At 38.4% G+C, this 16,783-nt stretch overlaps 1 protein-coding gene across 3 annotated transcripts in view; it reads right to left on the bottom strand.

The window, feature by feature from the left end:
* Positions 1–1,508: 1,508 nt before the first annotated feature.
* Positions 1,509–16,783, bottom strand: part of fgf13a (fibroblast growth factor 13a) — a 54,261-nt gene continuing 38,986 nt past the window's right edge. For all 3 annotated transcript variants that reach the window (XM_053323475.1, XM_053323474.1, XM_053323473.1), the window contains exons 4-5: positions 4,960–5,158; positions 1,509–1,674 (exon numbers count right to left, since the gene is read on the bottom strand). In XM_053323475.1, the coding sequence (XP_053179450.1) occupies positions 1,538–1,674; positions 4,960–5,158 (336 nt within the window). In that variant the 3' untranslated portion in view covers positions 1,509–1,537. The remainder of the gene's footprint in view (positions 1,675–4,959; positions 5,159–16,783) is intronic.

The raw sequence follows: 16,783 nt of genomic DNA, 5'->3' as shown, positions 1-16,783 counted from the left end.
AAGAGTACATAGCCCACAAAAAGGGTCCTTTTTGTACATAATTGTGTTTGTACATGCCCTGTGCAAGAAAGGGAAGATGTTAATCTTTTTTTTTTTTTTTTAATTTTTTTCCCCCACTTTTACAAATATGACGTGTCCTATAAAATGTTAAGCCACCTAAAAGTCCACAGTATTCTTTTTTAATATAGAAAATATTGTCACCACAATAAGTTACTCAAACACATAACAAGCATCCTGGGAAGGGGCTGTCACCATATTCTTATGGTGAACTGTATAGAGGTTGACAAAAAAGGATGGCGGAGGGGTCGAATAATGACACAAGCACAAAGGGAGGAAACAGATCACGAGGACAACAGACAGAGACAGTGTGACACAGTAGAAACAGAAGGGAATGGGGACACTAAATAGTCGTTTCATACCTCAGCCTTTGAGCATATCAGCAAAAAGCACAACATCAAGCACGCTGACAACTCCAAAGTATTTAAAATCACTTCCTTTTCCCATTGTTCCTCTTTTCCACAAAATCTTTACTTTCTCGCATCAAAAATGTACAAAAAAAAAAAAAAAACAGACGTCCAGCTTTGCCTTTATACTGGCTTGGTTTTCAGCGGCTTAAAGGGACACTCTTTCGTTCAGTCTTTGGTTTGCTGGAACCACTCTCAATGGTGCAACAGCAACAAAAATACAAATACTGAACAATGGCAAGGGAAGAGAACAAGACGGGAGAAAAACAAAACCAGTTATCAAATAAAACGCTCTAAGCTAATTCAGAAAATTAGCAAAAAATCAAGGTGCAGCTGTGGCATCTCTGAAAAGAAAGAAAACTGCAAGAGCCACACTGTCCCTTATATTTCAGGTCAGCTGAACATAGGCTTCATTTTCCCATGCTAGAGAGCTCAGTCTCTGAGCGTGTGCACTAGGATGCAGGAGAGCTACCGTCTGGCTGGCCACAGTCCCAGCAGCACTAGGCTGTGCCACACCAGGGAGTTTATAGGCTTTGTATTCACAGAAGCATGGATGAGACAGAGATCAGGGCTTGTACTGTACCACTGCAGCCTTGTAGACCAGCACCATTACTGGCTGTCCTGAACGCCTACATGTCTAACTTCCTGCCCCTGTCCAACAGATGCACGAGTGCTTGGTGTCTACATGACATAAGAAAAGTTACTGTCGACAGGAAATACATGAAAAAATGAGCTAACTGGTACACTTTCATCACCAAAATAATGATCAACGTAATAAATTAATCTCAAACCCAAAACAAAACTTTTAATTTGTTTTTATGTCCAAAATGGTTTATATGGTGTGACATTTCTTAGTGTTGATGCTGTTGAGATGGAAACAATGAGTGACCAGCATGGTGCCTAACTATTTTGATACTGATGGTGTCTACGTGTTCGTGTGTATGTGGTATATGGTGATATATGGTCGTAGCTAGTCCTGAACCGCTGATCGGAGAGAGAAGTCTGCTTGTATTCACGCTCTGCTGGAGGTAAGGTTACGTGGTTCAGCCCCAGGCCTGGGTGCGGCTACCGGGCTACGTCGACTCATTCTGGCTCACGGCTTTGCCTCCGTTGAGCACAGCTGAGGCACTCCGACTCTTGGTGGGTGTGCCGCTGCCAGAGCGGGAGAACTCTGTCAAGTCATGAAGGGATGGCTCTCTGTACATTGCCACTGTGGAAACACAAGACAGGTAGGTATACATTAGAAAAAACACCAACAGAAACCAATAACTGTGATTAATAGGATGAATAACGTCCTGCAAACTGCTGAATCAAGTGATGACAGCAGACCACGTTGGTGCTGAACTAAAAACACAAAGCCTATATTCACAGCATGGCATTATAAATTCAGCAATTGTTAATGCTTTGGCTTTGCTGTGTATGCAGCATCGGCCCAATATGCTTCTCAGCAGCTGCTTTTCACAATAATATCAGTAATCTGAGGTTCACAGTCTTTGGTTTCAGGATGTTGTCAACATCCTTATGCCTAGAATGCTATTTGATGTTCATCCCTAAGGGAGTTTGTGGCTGAAACAGCAAACCCAGTCCTTCAGACACTTCACTTAGCCCAGCATTTTTTGTTACAGACACCACCACTCTGTAAACACATCAATCAATGGCAGGGCTTCACCAGGAGACTGCTAATGATTGGTACTAGTCTTGTTAGTGACAGTATCATATGATTGTAATGGTGGATGACTGACCTCAGGATTACCGTTATCACATCAGCACCGCTACTGCTATTCATTTTTTAAACATAAATCCCCAATAGCAAACCATCATCTTGTCATTTTTCGCATCCCTGTATACAGATCTTCCCCTTTTACAGTGACAGGCACCATTCCACAGACTGCACTCTCGATAAAGGCTGCTCTTTGTGGCATGCACCAGGATTTTTAAGGAAGAACTGTAAGGATTTTCCTGTTTGGGTGTGAAAAACGTAAACTGAACTTGCACTCTTGCTTCAGCCGGAGGAAGACAGAATGAGAGGCTGTGGGATGAGACTCACAGACTGGAACCAGAAGAGGAGTGAGTAATGGCTGGAGGAGATGCCATTGCCAAAGCAGAGACAGCTTCTTAATTGGTGCCCTGTAACACCACTGCCTCTGAATCTTAATGAGCTGCCAGAACAAATTCTCCTTTTCTTTCTCTGAATCCCTCTCTCCCTTGTAAAGCTCTTTCCAAACCAATAGCCACATCTGGAATTGAACTTACTGTATATAAAAAGATTTGTAAATACTCTGCATTACAGGCTATTTTTAGAGTCTCTTCAAAAGATGATGTCTTACATGCTTGATACAACAAACATGTTTTTTTCCATTTTTTTGGATTTGCTGGATCTTAGAAAGCAATGTGTCTTATTTTAATTATAAAACACACAAGACAGCTGAAGTCTGTAGTTTTTGGAATCACAGAGAATTACTGTCTCACTCAGCTGACATTTATCCTTATTATTCTCTTTTACTCTTTCTTACTATAAATCTCTCAGCATAAAGCAAGGCAATCATTCCCTGGCGATTGCCCTTAAGTGTTTTTTGAGACCCCCTGGATGGCCAGTTAAATGAAACTGAAAAGCTATTATAGTGATCTCAGAGCACAAACATGGATTCTTAATAAGATGCTGACCCAAGGAGGGTCATCTTCTATATTGGCAAATAGAAGAAATTAAAAATGTACCTCTAAAGTGGAAGCCAGCAGTGAAATCAATGCTTATAACACCTCATAAATTCCTAAAATAGTTTGGTTTTTTATTTTTTTTATTCTAAATGTTTTTTTCTAAAACATTTTTACTGACCTTGACATAAAATTATATGTCTTTCCAAAATTAATTATTTTTTTAATTTGAAGGATTGTGGCTTGATTAAAAAAAAAGAAAAAAAAGAGAGAATACATGCCTTAATTTAGCCTTACCACAAAATATTTCTATGCTACAATATGATACAAGTGACAATTTTGTAAAAAACATCAGTGTAATATGCAGTAAATGTAAGTAACAGGGCAGCAACTCTGGATTTACAATTGCATGATCTTTTGAACCAGTTATACACCCAATAATAACCCGACAGTGCCAGTGGGCATGTTCAGTGCACACCTTCAAAATAATGTCGTGAAACTATAAAAAAGAGCCAGTTGCGACAGACACCAGAACTGTGAAACTACTCAACAATCAGCAATCTGAAGAAATCTGAAGAAATTGCTTTTTGTCATTCTTTGAGTATTTTGCGCTGTGAGCTTTTCATTTCTTACTGAGAAAAAAAAAACAAGAAAAAGAAACCTCAGTGCTCTTCTTTTATCCCACTGAGGAGAAAACAGATTGTCTCTCTGCCTCCTCTCTGTTGACAGGTAAATCTGTGTCTTGTTAAAGATGAAAGGACTGTGGCCTTTTCAATAGAGAGCACAGTACCATATCTCTCTATCTCCTCCCTGTTTCCTCTGTTCTTCGCTTCCACACACATTGTCTGGATGGGTGTGGTTCTGTGTGACTGTGACTGTACTGTAATGAAATGGTCCTTGGTGCTACTATTTAAAGGATTTAAACATAATGTTCCTGCTCTTTCTGTTCACAGACAACAATAACGTGGCCCCGTTCTACACTGTATCTGCAGTGGAGTGTGACCAGCTAGAGGAAGCTGCTAAATAGGTCTATACATACTATGCTGAAAAATGCTGCTAAATGGCAAGGAATCGTGTGGAAAGCAGCTCATTTAGTCTTTACTGAAATAATAACCACATGGAATGGAAGTCTAAAGAAAATGGGCACATTTAATCATAAGGAAAGGTCTCTCACTATGTAAAACAACCCCTTTGCCAACTAGAAAAGTGACAGTGCTGAATAATCAAGAAACTTTCTCAAAAGATCATGTAGGGCTGTACTCAACTCAGAATTTGTCAGCCCAATCAGGTTTGGCTGTTCAATACAAAGATTGGTTCCTTTGTAGACATTCTGGCAATCAGAAAATCCACTGGCATGAGTCTCAGTTATGATTTTGACCAAATTAACATACTCAAATGCAACAGAGTCATAGGAGCATATTTTTGAATTGCAGCCTATTTGAATGGGTGACTTATAATGTGGAGCTGTAGGTCTGAATAATGAGACAGGCAGCACATATTTCTCTTTCAATCAAGCTCTTACAGCCTATTTTTTTATTTCACTTTTAACATTTTAAACAGCCTACTTCTGTATTTACAGACTGTAACTTTCTCTCTCTTTTTTTGGAAGCATGCCAGCTAGTCCCACTAGAATTTAAACATATATAAGAACACGCTGATTTCTATTTATGTTATTCCAGGTGTATTTTTGTAAGCTTTTATCTGTTTTAGCCTGTTATTATGGTGTACACTAACTGACACTAGCCTGATCATTTAGAAAAGGGAACTTTAGCCCTAATGCCAAGCAAAGCACTGACCTTACTATTAAACAGTAAAATGCAAAAGAGGATGTGGGCAGGCTCACCTTTTAGAGGTTTGGGAAGGAAGTGGGCTGCTGGCTTGTTCTTCTTGACATGGTTCCCCTTCATGATTTCTCCTTCCTTGTTCAGACCGAGGTACCAGCCCCTGCCCGACTGCTGCTGCCGGTATATCATGGAGGAGTATGTCACATAATAATTCTCGAACACCGACTCCTTGAATTTGCACTCTGGTGTAAAGTGTTCCTGTGGGGGAAAGGGAGATAGATACAGTGTATAGTAGTTGTTGGGCAGTAATTCACAAGGTCTCAAGAGTCTTTGACATCCTGTTGTAAACAGACGCAGCTGAAATGCAATAGTTCGTTACTTGAGAATGCAACTTAATAAAGGTACATTGCGCTACACGTCCAACACACACTGTGGCATGGAAAGAGTGAAGAAGCCATCAAAAGTCTCAAGCCTCTGCTTTAATTTTTTTTGCCTCTTGAGAATCTTCTAAATCTATTCCTTCCATTTACTTCAGTAAATAATGTAGCACTTTATGGCATAGATAACAGTAATATGACAGATACAGAGGAGCATTAATAAAACATACAGGCAAGATGAAGAGTATATTCTCATTTTGCTCCTAGCTGTTAATTATGCATGGGCACATCATTATCTTTCAGAGTGTTGTCTGCTGTATTAAAGATTTTGTTGGACATGATAGTTTATAGTATAGTTCATTATAATGTTTTATTATTATGCATCTAAGTAATAAAGTATTGAAGTACTAGCTTTTTTAAATTACAAAGAATGACTCAGATGATTTCACCAGGGATTTAATAGGTTTATAGGCACTTGGGTAATGTATGAGAGATGTGTATGGTTTCTCCACCTGTCTTTTAACATTATCCATGTACTTCCCACAGTCAGTTCCTTAGTGAAGAAGATAAGAGAGACTTCTTTGAGACGCTGACTTTGCTGTTCATCTCCTGGACTGTTTGCTTTAGAATCCACTGCCTCTATAGGATTTGGCCATTAATGCTACAACAGGGTGGCTGAGGTTTATTTCCCCCGAGGCAAGATTTTGTGGGCATAGATGTGTGTGTGTGTGTGTGTGTGTGTGTGTGTGTGTGTGTGTGTGTGTGTGTGTGTGTGTGTATGTGTGCGTGTGTGTGTGTGTGTGTGTGCTTAGGTGTGATTGTGTGTGTTTGTCCAATTTGTGGAGCTGCTTGGGCAGTGAGTCTACAGACCAGAGTCTAATCAGTTAGAAGACAATTCCCCCTGAGACAGAACAAGGGACAGCACATGAGGGAAGGCAACTTAAGACAACTGAAGCTAGTGAGCAATGAATTTTTCTTGCCATGCCTTTGATTTTCTTTTCTTATGGCACATTGCAAATGAAAATATACATATGCAAACATTGCACAGCCTACTTCTAAAATTCTAATATAATTCAGCACCTTAAAACTCTTGTGCATTCTACTAACATGAATGACATGTTAGTAGAATATAAACCCAGTAGAGCTCTGAGATCTACTGACTCAGCTCAGATAGTGGAGCCCGGAGTTCAAACTAAACATGGTGAAGCAGCTTTTAGCTGTTATGCTGCACACAACTGGAACAAACTACCAGCAGAACTGAAATCAGCCCCAACTGTGAACATTTTTAAATCCAGGTTAAAAACACTTCTCTTCTCCTGTGCTTATGATTGAGCTCTTTTAAAGCACTTTACATTTTAATCTTTCAGTGGCACTATACTGTATGTCCTTTTAATGATTTTAAAGAAAATCATTATTTTATGCTGCAACCTTACATTTAATGCTCTATTCTAGTATTTTATTTCTTTCTCTTTCTATTTTTCTGTACTTTGTTTTTATTATTAGTTGTGGGGGGGGGGGGGGGGTTAATTGTATGTTTTAATGTTTCCATGTGTTTACTATTATTGGGTTTTATTTTTATTTCTCAAATTGCATGTTTTTATGTTTTTTTATTTCCAATTCTTACTGTTAAATGTTTGTTTTATGTAAAGCACATTGAGTTGCCATTGTGTATGAAATGCGCTATATAAATAAAACTGCCTTGCCATGCACACATAAATGTTTGAATAGCAAGCGGTCACATTCACAGTAGGTACTACAAAGTGAGCTTTTTCAGAAAGAGAAGGATGGATGCCTCAGTCAGACTGAGACAGGTCTACCCAGGATCAGTCCTTCCAAGGTGAAAAACAGCACTTGGCATTTTTCAATTGATGACAGCCACCCAAGAGATGTTTTTTTTAATCAATTAATTTTAAAACACCACTTGGGTGGGTGTCATTGGAGAGAGTACTGATGTGTCCCCAGGGTAAACCAGGGCCCATGATCGGCTGTGAGATCATGACAAACATGTCACTACCAGACAGGGAGTCATCTATAATAGCCTTGCTGTTTATCTTCATGGCCAGCTTTTAACATGACTTAAAAAAAAACTGAATGGGATTCATGTCTGCTTAGCTATTGAAGCTTTTGTATATGATACAGCTAAAACAAACAAAAGCCAATATAATGTAAAAGTGGTGAACTGTAATGGTTCAGAGTACGATTACTTGTTGAACTTGTTAAAAGAACTTCATTGAATCACACTTCCTGTCACACCCAGCTCCAGAGCCCATTTGAGACAAATTCCAGCTCTACCTACAATAACTGACAACGCTATTCTTGCCATATACAAATCTCCGACAGAAACAAAGTGGAAGTCAAATGGAAGCTTGTGACATATCACCTCAATGGGTCACATCCTGTTGGCTCAGCACTGGTTATCGGTTAAGCTGCAACATCACAGGGGTACCAAACACTCTATTTGAATAAATGCTAAGCCCACCAGGAGGGCTGCACAACCAGCTGGGAACATGCAGTGTTACGGTTCAGTAAGGAATTAGTGCCCCAAATGGCTTTAATTTCAGTCATGAGAGCCCTTACACGATAAAAACAAAAAGGCTGAGGGACTCGTTCTGTAAAATGACAACATGCATTCCTTCACCTCTGAGGTTCTGGGTTAGGATTATAATCATTGTTTGTACCAAAGACATGTTTTTCTTACTGAGCTTACATATGTACACACATAGTTTTATACTATATGCACTATTTATCCACACAGGTGCTAATCATTAGTAATCACTAGTAAAATGACAACAACATGGTCCCCGACTGACTCCCCGCTCACTATTACTCCCATTTGTGCTCAAAACTCGGCTGGAAACCAGCTCTCTGCAGCAGTAGGCAAGTGGGTCTCCTGATCTCAGCCAGATGCTCCATAACATGAGTGAAGTAAGCAGATGTGAGATTTATATCAAGAACTACTAATGCTAAACTGATAGTAATGCTAGCACTACAATTTAAACACTAAACAATGTGATCATGACTACAGATTACACAGAATCTGTAGTTTGAGAATATACGATGCAAAACGGCAATGTCAACATTGTTGAGCCTGATGTTAAATTCATATCATGGTGTGAGCAACCTGATCATAGCCAATGAATTGGACTCTCCATGAGCAAAGTAAAAATATAGTAGAAATTGAGGCTGATATCTACTACCATACTTAAATCATGACGGAAATGCACTAACCCAGTTTGCCATGACATGCAACTCAACTGAAGTTGATGGTGGGGGTGGTCCAGCTGTTAACCCCTGCTGTGACTATACAGCATAAATGGAAATCTGCTTAGCAGTAAAATGGCACATGACCCAATAGTAATACAAATCGCTGTGTACAGCATACAGGCAGTATATTGAGTTAGCCGAATCAAGTGTCTATATTCCAAAGATGTAAGTGTTTTTAGTAGAATATCCCAAATATAAGTTGAGCCTGATTATAGGATGATTCCCCCTTTTCTAACACCTGTTTTTAGAAAAAGAAGATACAACACACTTTTACACTAGTCTGGTTGGGAAAGTTTCACTGACATAGTATTAAACCAAGGAGAATAGCATTCGTCTTGTTGAATTTTTTTGTCTTTTTGGGCTCATTTTTGTGAACGCTCTCCAAAAAGAAAGAAACAAATCCTTTTTTTGGACCAATGCAGTATCTAATGTTTCCTTGCAGCCACTGAGGGCCACAAGCTGAACTGAAATACCTGCATTGTGAAAGTTTAGGTACATGACCTATTTAAGGTTATTACAGTGTCCCTAAGCAAATTAAAAGCTGAGTATGTCTACTATTGAAAGGTTGCTGTTGTTCTGCTATTAGATCTACTAGATCTTGGAGGGGAAGTCAGACATTTTCCATCACATACAACAGTTTCCACAGCATCCTCCTCTCCAACTCTCAAGTAGTTCCAGCACTGTCCAAGTGTGTTTGATCAGTGGATCCAATTTGCTTGCATAGACAACTCTGTCAGCTCTTGGACCGTCCAATAGGAAACTCCATATTGTCCTTGCTGTCCATGCTGTTGTCAAGAACCATCCCTTAAATAAGGGCTGTGCAATATGACAATATACATTGTAGGACAGGAGAAACGTTGTTTCATAATTTGTGCTATCGTTTAAACAGTAGTGATGCAATTAGCCAAATATTTATTTAATTAATTAAAATGATCAATAACAGGTCAATAGGTATCGTTATCAGGATAAGAAATGTCTATATCAGGATATAAGATATGGGTCATATCGCTCTGCCCAACCTCAAATTGTGGCATTATTGAAATAAAGTCAGTTGAGCTTCAGATGTTAAATGTGGCATGTGAGGTCTTGGTAAACTACTGTTTGACAGTGTCTTCATATGTCAGATTGCTAACCTGGATTATATAATTATACTACAAATAATTTTTGCAAACATAAAGAACACAAATGCATCAAAGTGTTGCAGGAACAATGGGCATTAACAAAATTGTCATGCTGCCTTCACTTATTTGGCAAATTGAACTTGATGTTTGATCCAGGCTTTTGTCCAAAGGTATATTAGATTTTCTCCCACATTTTCTCTCTACCTAATTATGTCTGATTTCATTTTCAATATTTTGTCTTCCATTACTTTCCTAGTCTTCCTTGCACATTGTTAATTTCTTGACAGTTCACCTCTTTCAATACCATGTCCATGTCTTCTTTTTTTCTTGCTTTCTGACTCTGTTCCTCTTGTCCCGATTAGCAACAGCAGTCTTAGAAAGGCTGGGCAGCATCCAACTCGGTTGCTCAACTCTCGAGCCAGGAGTTCTGTTCTACCTCTAATAATGAGCTTATGTGGATTTGGCTGGTTAGACTCACCCTGGAGAAGACTAAGAGTCTATTGATAAACAGACCCATACAGACAGATACAGGCACATCTTGTGCCAAGATGGAGAAGAGGCTGTTGGCCAGTGCTGCTGTATTGGAGTGGGTCTATGGACAACAGACTTGCTCAGACTGACACAAGTAAGGGCAGAAATGGCAGGGGATCCCCATCTATTCTATCAAGACTGTGACAGACAGAAACATTCACATTCTTTTAAATGGGCTCCAGTAGTGTGTCTTTCGGTCAAAAGCATATCTATTGTTCACTGAAACCAATCTCCCAGTGAAAAAAAATCTCACATCACTTAAATCATGACTCCAGTGCCAGATGGAGCGAGGGGAAATCACTTTAGCAATACAAAGCAGGACACTATCTGCATAAGAATAATATCAGTCGTGTCATTTCCCTGCCCCCATGCCTCTATGGTGGTTTGGCTAAATGGACTTTTAATGATCCCATTACACTATACAGGCTTTTCCTTGAAATATGACAAATCCCTGTCCAAATGATGCACAGCTGGCAACCTCACTATTTGTACAAAAACATCACTTCACTGGAAGTCTCTCCCCTCCAAATAATTTCTGTTCTTGCATACAATAATTTCTTCAACATGTGTATCTAAATGGAGTGGGAAAAAGAGCACGGCGAGACAGAGAAGAGAGTTGAGTTTTATAATGAGGGGGGAGTCCTGGCTGAAGTTATGGCTCTTTACAATCCAATAACTGCCTAGAGGAGGACACATTTACAGGATGATGCAAGTGTCGAGTGTAACACACTAAAGGATGTTGCCCAGCACATTTTTAATATCCATTAATGTAAAACGGACATGCACGAACACACACTGGCCGTCTGGAAAACCTCTTGTACTCTAGCATACAATTACACAATTCAGCAGTAGTAGAGGTAACTGTAAAATGAATATACCATTAGTGTGGCAGTCATGTCAAGAAAACACTATCAATTATGATGCACCGTCAAGCAGTATTCTGCTGGCTTCAGGGAAGTAATTACTGCCTAATAATGTTTTCCTGATCCAATCAGCAGGAGAAGAAATACTAGCATAGTGGATGTGATCTCCTCTGTAAAGTTATTGGCTGGATTTTTCACAAGACAAGCCAAATCAATGCCGCGCACTGCCCCATGTGTATTCAGCTGCCATATCGAAACTAAAATGACACCAATTATGCCAGTGGAATCAGGGCTGAGTGCTGTTCTAGTTTCTTTGCAGCCATCAATGCTTGTGAGACTCACAAAAGCTAATGCCACGGCTGGGCAGTGAAGCCAAATCTTGCTAAATCTGGCTTTTCAATGTCCCAGTCTTTTCAGTTTGGTGGAAGTGGATTTAAAAAGCACCTTTAGTTAAAGATAAAGTACACTCATAGTGTTCATTTGTTTGGGAATAAATTGGAGAGTGTTAAGCTAGTGGAAAAGACCCTTACAAATACCAAATACAAATAACACACCCACACAGGGCTGTACGTTCAAGCCGGCAGCGCACACACACACACACACACACACACACACAACACAAACTAGTTAATGACACAGCTCAATGGAGTGAAACCGCAGTGGTTATTTACCAAAGGCATTGTGCTTGCTAAATGGTTGAAAAGGCATGGATGTGAGCCAACTCTATATATTACAATAGTGTACTAAAATGAACATACATAATGTACTCACATATGATATACACACTTAATTGCTGGCTTTCTATCTGTATTTCTTCTTTATCTTTATTCTACAAACATACAAATTATTATTATTGTTCTACAAAGAATAAAATGTCCCCTCTGCATCTGTCATATAAGGTTTCAGTGGCTCTCCGTAAGCATTATATTTAATCTAGATTTTATACCTTTTTTACCTACCTTTCTTCTCATTTTAGACATTCAGTTGTGTGTTTTTGTCTGTACTGTTGTTGTCTGTGTTTCTTGTTATTGTGAAGCGACCTTGGGTTTCGTGAAAGACGCTATACAAAATAAAGTTATTATTATTCTAGCTGTTCTATTATTTCCCTTTTAATATCCACATTATTGATGATTATTTATCAAAAATCTCATTGTGTAAATATTTTGTGAAAGCACCAATAGTCATCCCTGAAATACTGGTGCAATATCAATGTTGACGTATTTTGTCAAAAGTTTCATATTTGATTTTGTCCATATTGCACAGCCCTAGTTGGATGTGTTGCTCAGGAACCCTTAAACAGGCATTTTGGTTACAAAGGGCCTGTAATTCTCAGTGCTAACTTGATAAATATCTCCACCCTAAGAGCCACGAACTCTGTATTACACAAACTCACACACAGCAGTCTAGACGAGACTCAACTAGAGCCTCAGTGGCACACTAATTCACCAGGAAAATTAATAACACCACTTCAAAGGCATCTCATGAGATGTGGACACCATTTAGCTCTGTGTCTAAAAATATGATGATATGATGATATATATTTTTTTTTACAGATTCAGTGGGAACATTCACTGCATCGCTACAAGTATAAAAAGGTATTGTGGCAGTGTATGTTTATGCCGATTATCTTCTTCTTTTTACTTTATTACTGTATAGAATAAACAATATTTCTGATGTAAAGTTTGCAAAAGTGGAGGGGCAGTCAGAGAAATATAGGATAGTAAAGTAAAATACATATTAATTGGTTCTTCCTCCCCCACACATCGACACTGATGGATGAATATATTTTCACTGGTGCATTCTGCCTCACCCACACATGTGCACTCTTTTTTCTCACTCCTCATTTCTCTCACTCTCTCACGCTCTCTTTTTCTAGCTGTATGTTCTCTGCTGTTATATGTACAGAACAGACCGTTATGCACAAACAGATGTACATGCATATCTTAGTCAACTCTGTCTGCACTCTAAAAGCCACTTAAATTAATGCTATCAAAAGCAATGTATAACATCAGATTAAACCAAACATAAATGTATAATTTAGTAATAATTTGTGCCTAAAGTCTAAATTGAGTATGCATGTATATCTTATGCATCTATTATATTTCTGTGTACTGTACAGTATGTATTCACTCACATCTCCATTCACGCATGCATTTATACAATAATGGTAAAAAATCCAGATCCCAGCAGCAGTGCTCCATACCACCACTCAGACTACGTCATCTGTTGCCTCTCCACTGTTGATTGGGAATCTCCCTGCGATACTGACCTGCTATTGGCTGGTTTAATGTGTGTCTTCAAGGCAGCACTTTACCATTGCAGCAATCCCAGCAAGACAGGCACTATTAGGCAGCCAGCTACACATTCAATTCAATTCCCTCTCTAATTTAGCTGAAACAGAAAGCTCCACATCTCATCCCCCAACTGCATTATTCCAATTTAACACACCTACAAGATGTGTTTCACATGGGCGCTGGTGTTTAAAACAGCAGCGATGATATGTGCAGCTAGAATTATTGTTTTTAGATTGTAGCTTTTATGTACTGCATCATTTGACAGATATTTCACACATTTATACATCACAAAAACACAAGAATAAAGAGAAGGAAGAAGAGAGTTAGCTATTGTTTAGATTTAGGATGCAAATGAATTTTAAGCAATTTCATGAATCAGTCGTTGGCCGTGTTAACAATCAATTGGTCCTTAAAAAATTATGTAATACAGTGGATCTTTTTCAATAAATACAACTGTTTTAATCACTGATGTGACCTATGTGCAATGAAAAATCAGTGTATATCAGGATTTCAAGGAACAGATCAAGCAAACATCAAGTTCCTTGAATGATAAATTAAATAACATATAATAAGGGCTTCATTTAAAATTGCGGAGCTCCCTCTCCTGACTAGTCAGACAAAATCCAAAGTATTAAACACATTGAACAGCTGCATAACCTCAAGGCTGCATTAGAGGACATAAATTAGATCAGACTAGCTGTGTTTGAAATATCTAACAATGAATTAATGATTAATCAGAAGTTCTGTAGCCTTCAACAGTAAATAACTCATAATGCTATCTACTGTAATAAATGGAAAACAGGTTACCCCATACCTGGTCTACATAACTGATGTATAATGTTAACTGTAGCTAATATTCAGCTTAATGTTGTTAGTTCATCTCGAAACAGCTGCTCAACCAGAACAAATGAAAAAATGTTACTTCATCTCCAAACAGCTGCTCAACCGGAACAAATGTAAAAATTCTTTATTAGTTCAGGAAATCTGCCTTCTACCCACCACTAAAATGTATGTATAGATGACTGAATTTAGTTGAAGCATGTGTAATTACAGTCCTGGTTGTCTGGACCGTTACCACCGCAGCTGCAGCACTGCTTTGTGCTTTATCCCCCATCTCACCTGCATAGCAGTGATAAGATTTACCTTTATAAGCTGCTAATTATCTTCTCAAGGGGAAGCTAATATAAGGTAAACAAAATAGGACCCAGGACAGAACCTTGGGGTACACAATAAGACAGAGTTGCACATGAGAATGCACTGAGATAACTAAACGCTGCATTTATGTGAAAAGGTACACACTTAGATTCTCAGTAAAGTACAGTGAGAGATGATTCTCCTGCATCATTTTGCATTAATATGGCACTTGACTGTTTCAGTGAAGTGCAACATATGAAAGCAAGTGTAAAGTAAAGTTGTCGTAAGCAGTTGGCCATCCTTTTTTTTTTTTCCTGAAACGTAGGATATAAAAAGCGATTTAGAAATAGGCCAATACTTATACAGCTGCTAATGTTTATAGAGCCTTTTCCAGCAGGATCCATCTTTATCAAATTAATCTTTCAGCTTGCTGCATACTCTTAATTACTGACAGCCAAGCTTATATCATTAAAATCACTCACTGGGAGCTGTGGACTGCTGGGGAGCCATGTTAACTACAGCATGTGAATGTGTGTGTGGGGGATGGGGTTGAAGGACTATGTTATATTTCAATTATTTCTGTATATTCCCCTCAGGCACGTTTAGCTGGGGCAACCCCCATGGATATGTTGTCAAACAATTGCTAGTGCTCATTAAAATGTAATTATAGGCAGACCATACAACCAACAGGCTACAGCGATTACGCTGTCATTCTTTTGGTCCAAAAATACTATTGTTCATGGAATGAGATTTCTTTTTTCTGAACATAACTGTTCACAAGAAATTAGATAAATGTTTTCAATTGATTAAATTGTTATAATATATTTAGAAAATTATTACATTGCTATGGACAGAAGTTAAATTGGTTAAATCTTGTGAAGGGCTCATTGTGTGGGTAGAATATAGTATAATCTCAATCCAAAAAAATGTTTTTAATTAAAAAAATAAATAAATAAAACTCCTTTATTTTACATGACAACATTTAAAATGACCAATGCATTGCAACCCATCAGGGTCATTGTGAGCACTAGTTCACACACCTATATTGTATTACACTAATAATGTGAGTGGGAGGATTGCTCTCTGTAAGTGAGCAAGAAACAGTTTCTACAGTTTCTTCATTCCACCCATACAACGAGCCCTTCACAAGATGGAAGAAAAACAGTGTACCTGAGGTATTCAAAGAGCACCTGCATGTGATTACCATAAAGCCCCAGCAGCACTTTTACTCCCAAGTGTCTTTAAATTGGTTTATTATTACCTGCTGAATGACATATATAAAACAACATATATGGTTCTTAGAATTTTTTTAGGTTCATGTTAGAAAATACAACTTTCACTGCAAAACTATTGGTCTACAAACTGAAAATATAACATGTAGCTTTTGATATGTTTAAAGAGTCCCTCAGGGCATGTTTTACTCCTTTTCTATCATTAAAAATTACAGAATCAGTTTCCAAACTAGTTGTGATATCACATATGCTTTTGGGTCTTAAAGTCTTTTCAGTGAGCACAAACATTCCTCCATCAGCAGATGAATGAGTGTCAAACTATATCATTCTGAACAGTCGAACTCAAACATCCAACTGAAGTAAACCATATTTTTAAGTGGAGGGGGATTTCAAATATATTTTAAAATGTTGTTTATTATACTAGATATTTAATGTAGCAAGTATTGGAATATATTTACGTACATGTTGGCAAATGTCATTGATCCCTTGGCAGAAACAATCACTTTGTTATTCCTCCATAGGAAGGTCTGAGCATGGTCTAAACAACAGAACAATGCTCTCATATCTGATATGGATCCAGACAGACGTCTGAAACTCCGCCAGAGGCAGATGGGACCTGAGGGTATTGACAGTCACTCAAGGTTTGGCCTACAGCATGTATTGGGCTGAAATATAAACACTGTTGTCAGTAGAGTAATTTGTGTGATTTGTTACAGTGACTATTTGTCTGTCTTTTATTTACATGTATTATTTTCAAATACATTTTAGGTATTGATGTATGCAACATTGCAATTAAATGGCATCGTACAGTCATACAGTATATTAGCTCATGCCCTCCCAACGGCTCTCAGCTGTGTCATATTATACAGATGTTTATGTTGCCTTTACATCTGGGCAGTTCTCGCTATTATACTCTGTTGATATCCTCATAATGTGGCTTGCTGTTGTAGCTAAGATCTAATGTTCATGTTCATGATTAGTTCCCCCGGCACAATCTTTGTTGATGCTTAGATTCTTTGAGAGCTCACTTGAGCTTGAGACCAGAGGCCTTTCTGCCAACTGTAAAA

The sequence above is a fragment of the Scomber japonicus genome, chromosome 8 (assembly GCF_027409825.1).
Source record: "Scomber japonicus isolate fScoJap1 chromosome 8, fScoJap1.pri, whole genome shotgun sequence".
NCBI lineage: Eukaryota > Metazoa > Chordata > Actinopteri > Scombriformes > Scombridae > Scomber > Scomber japonicus.
Note: the sequence above shows the minus strand (reverse complement) of the source record. Positions and strands in the feature narration are given on the sequence as shown.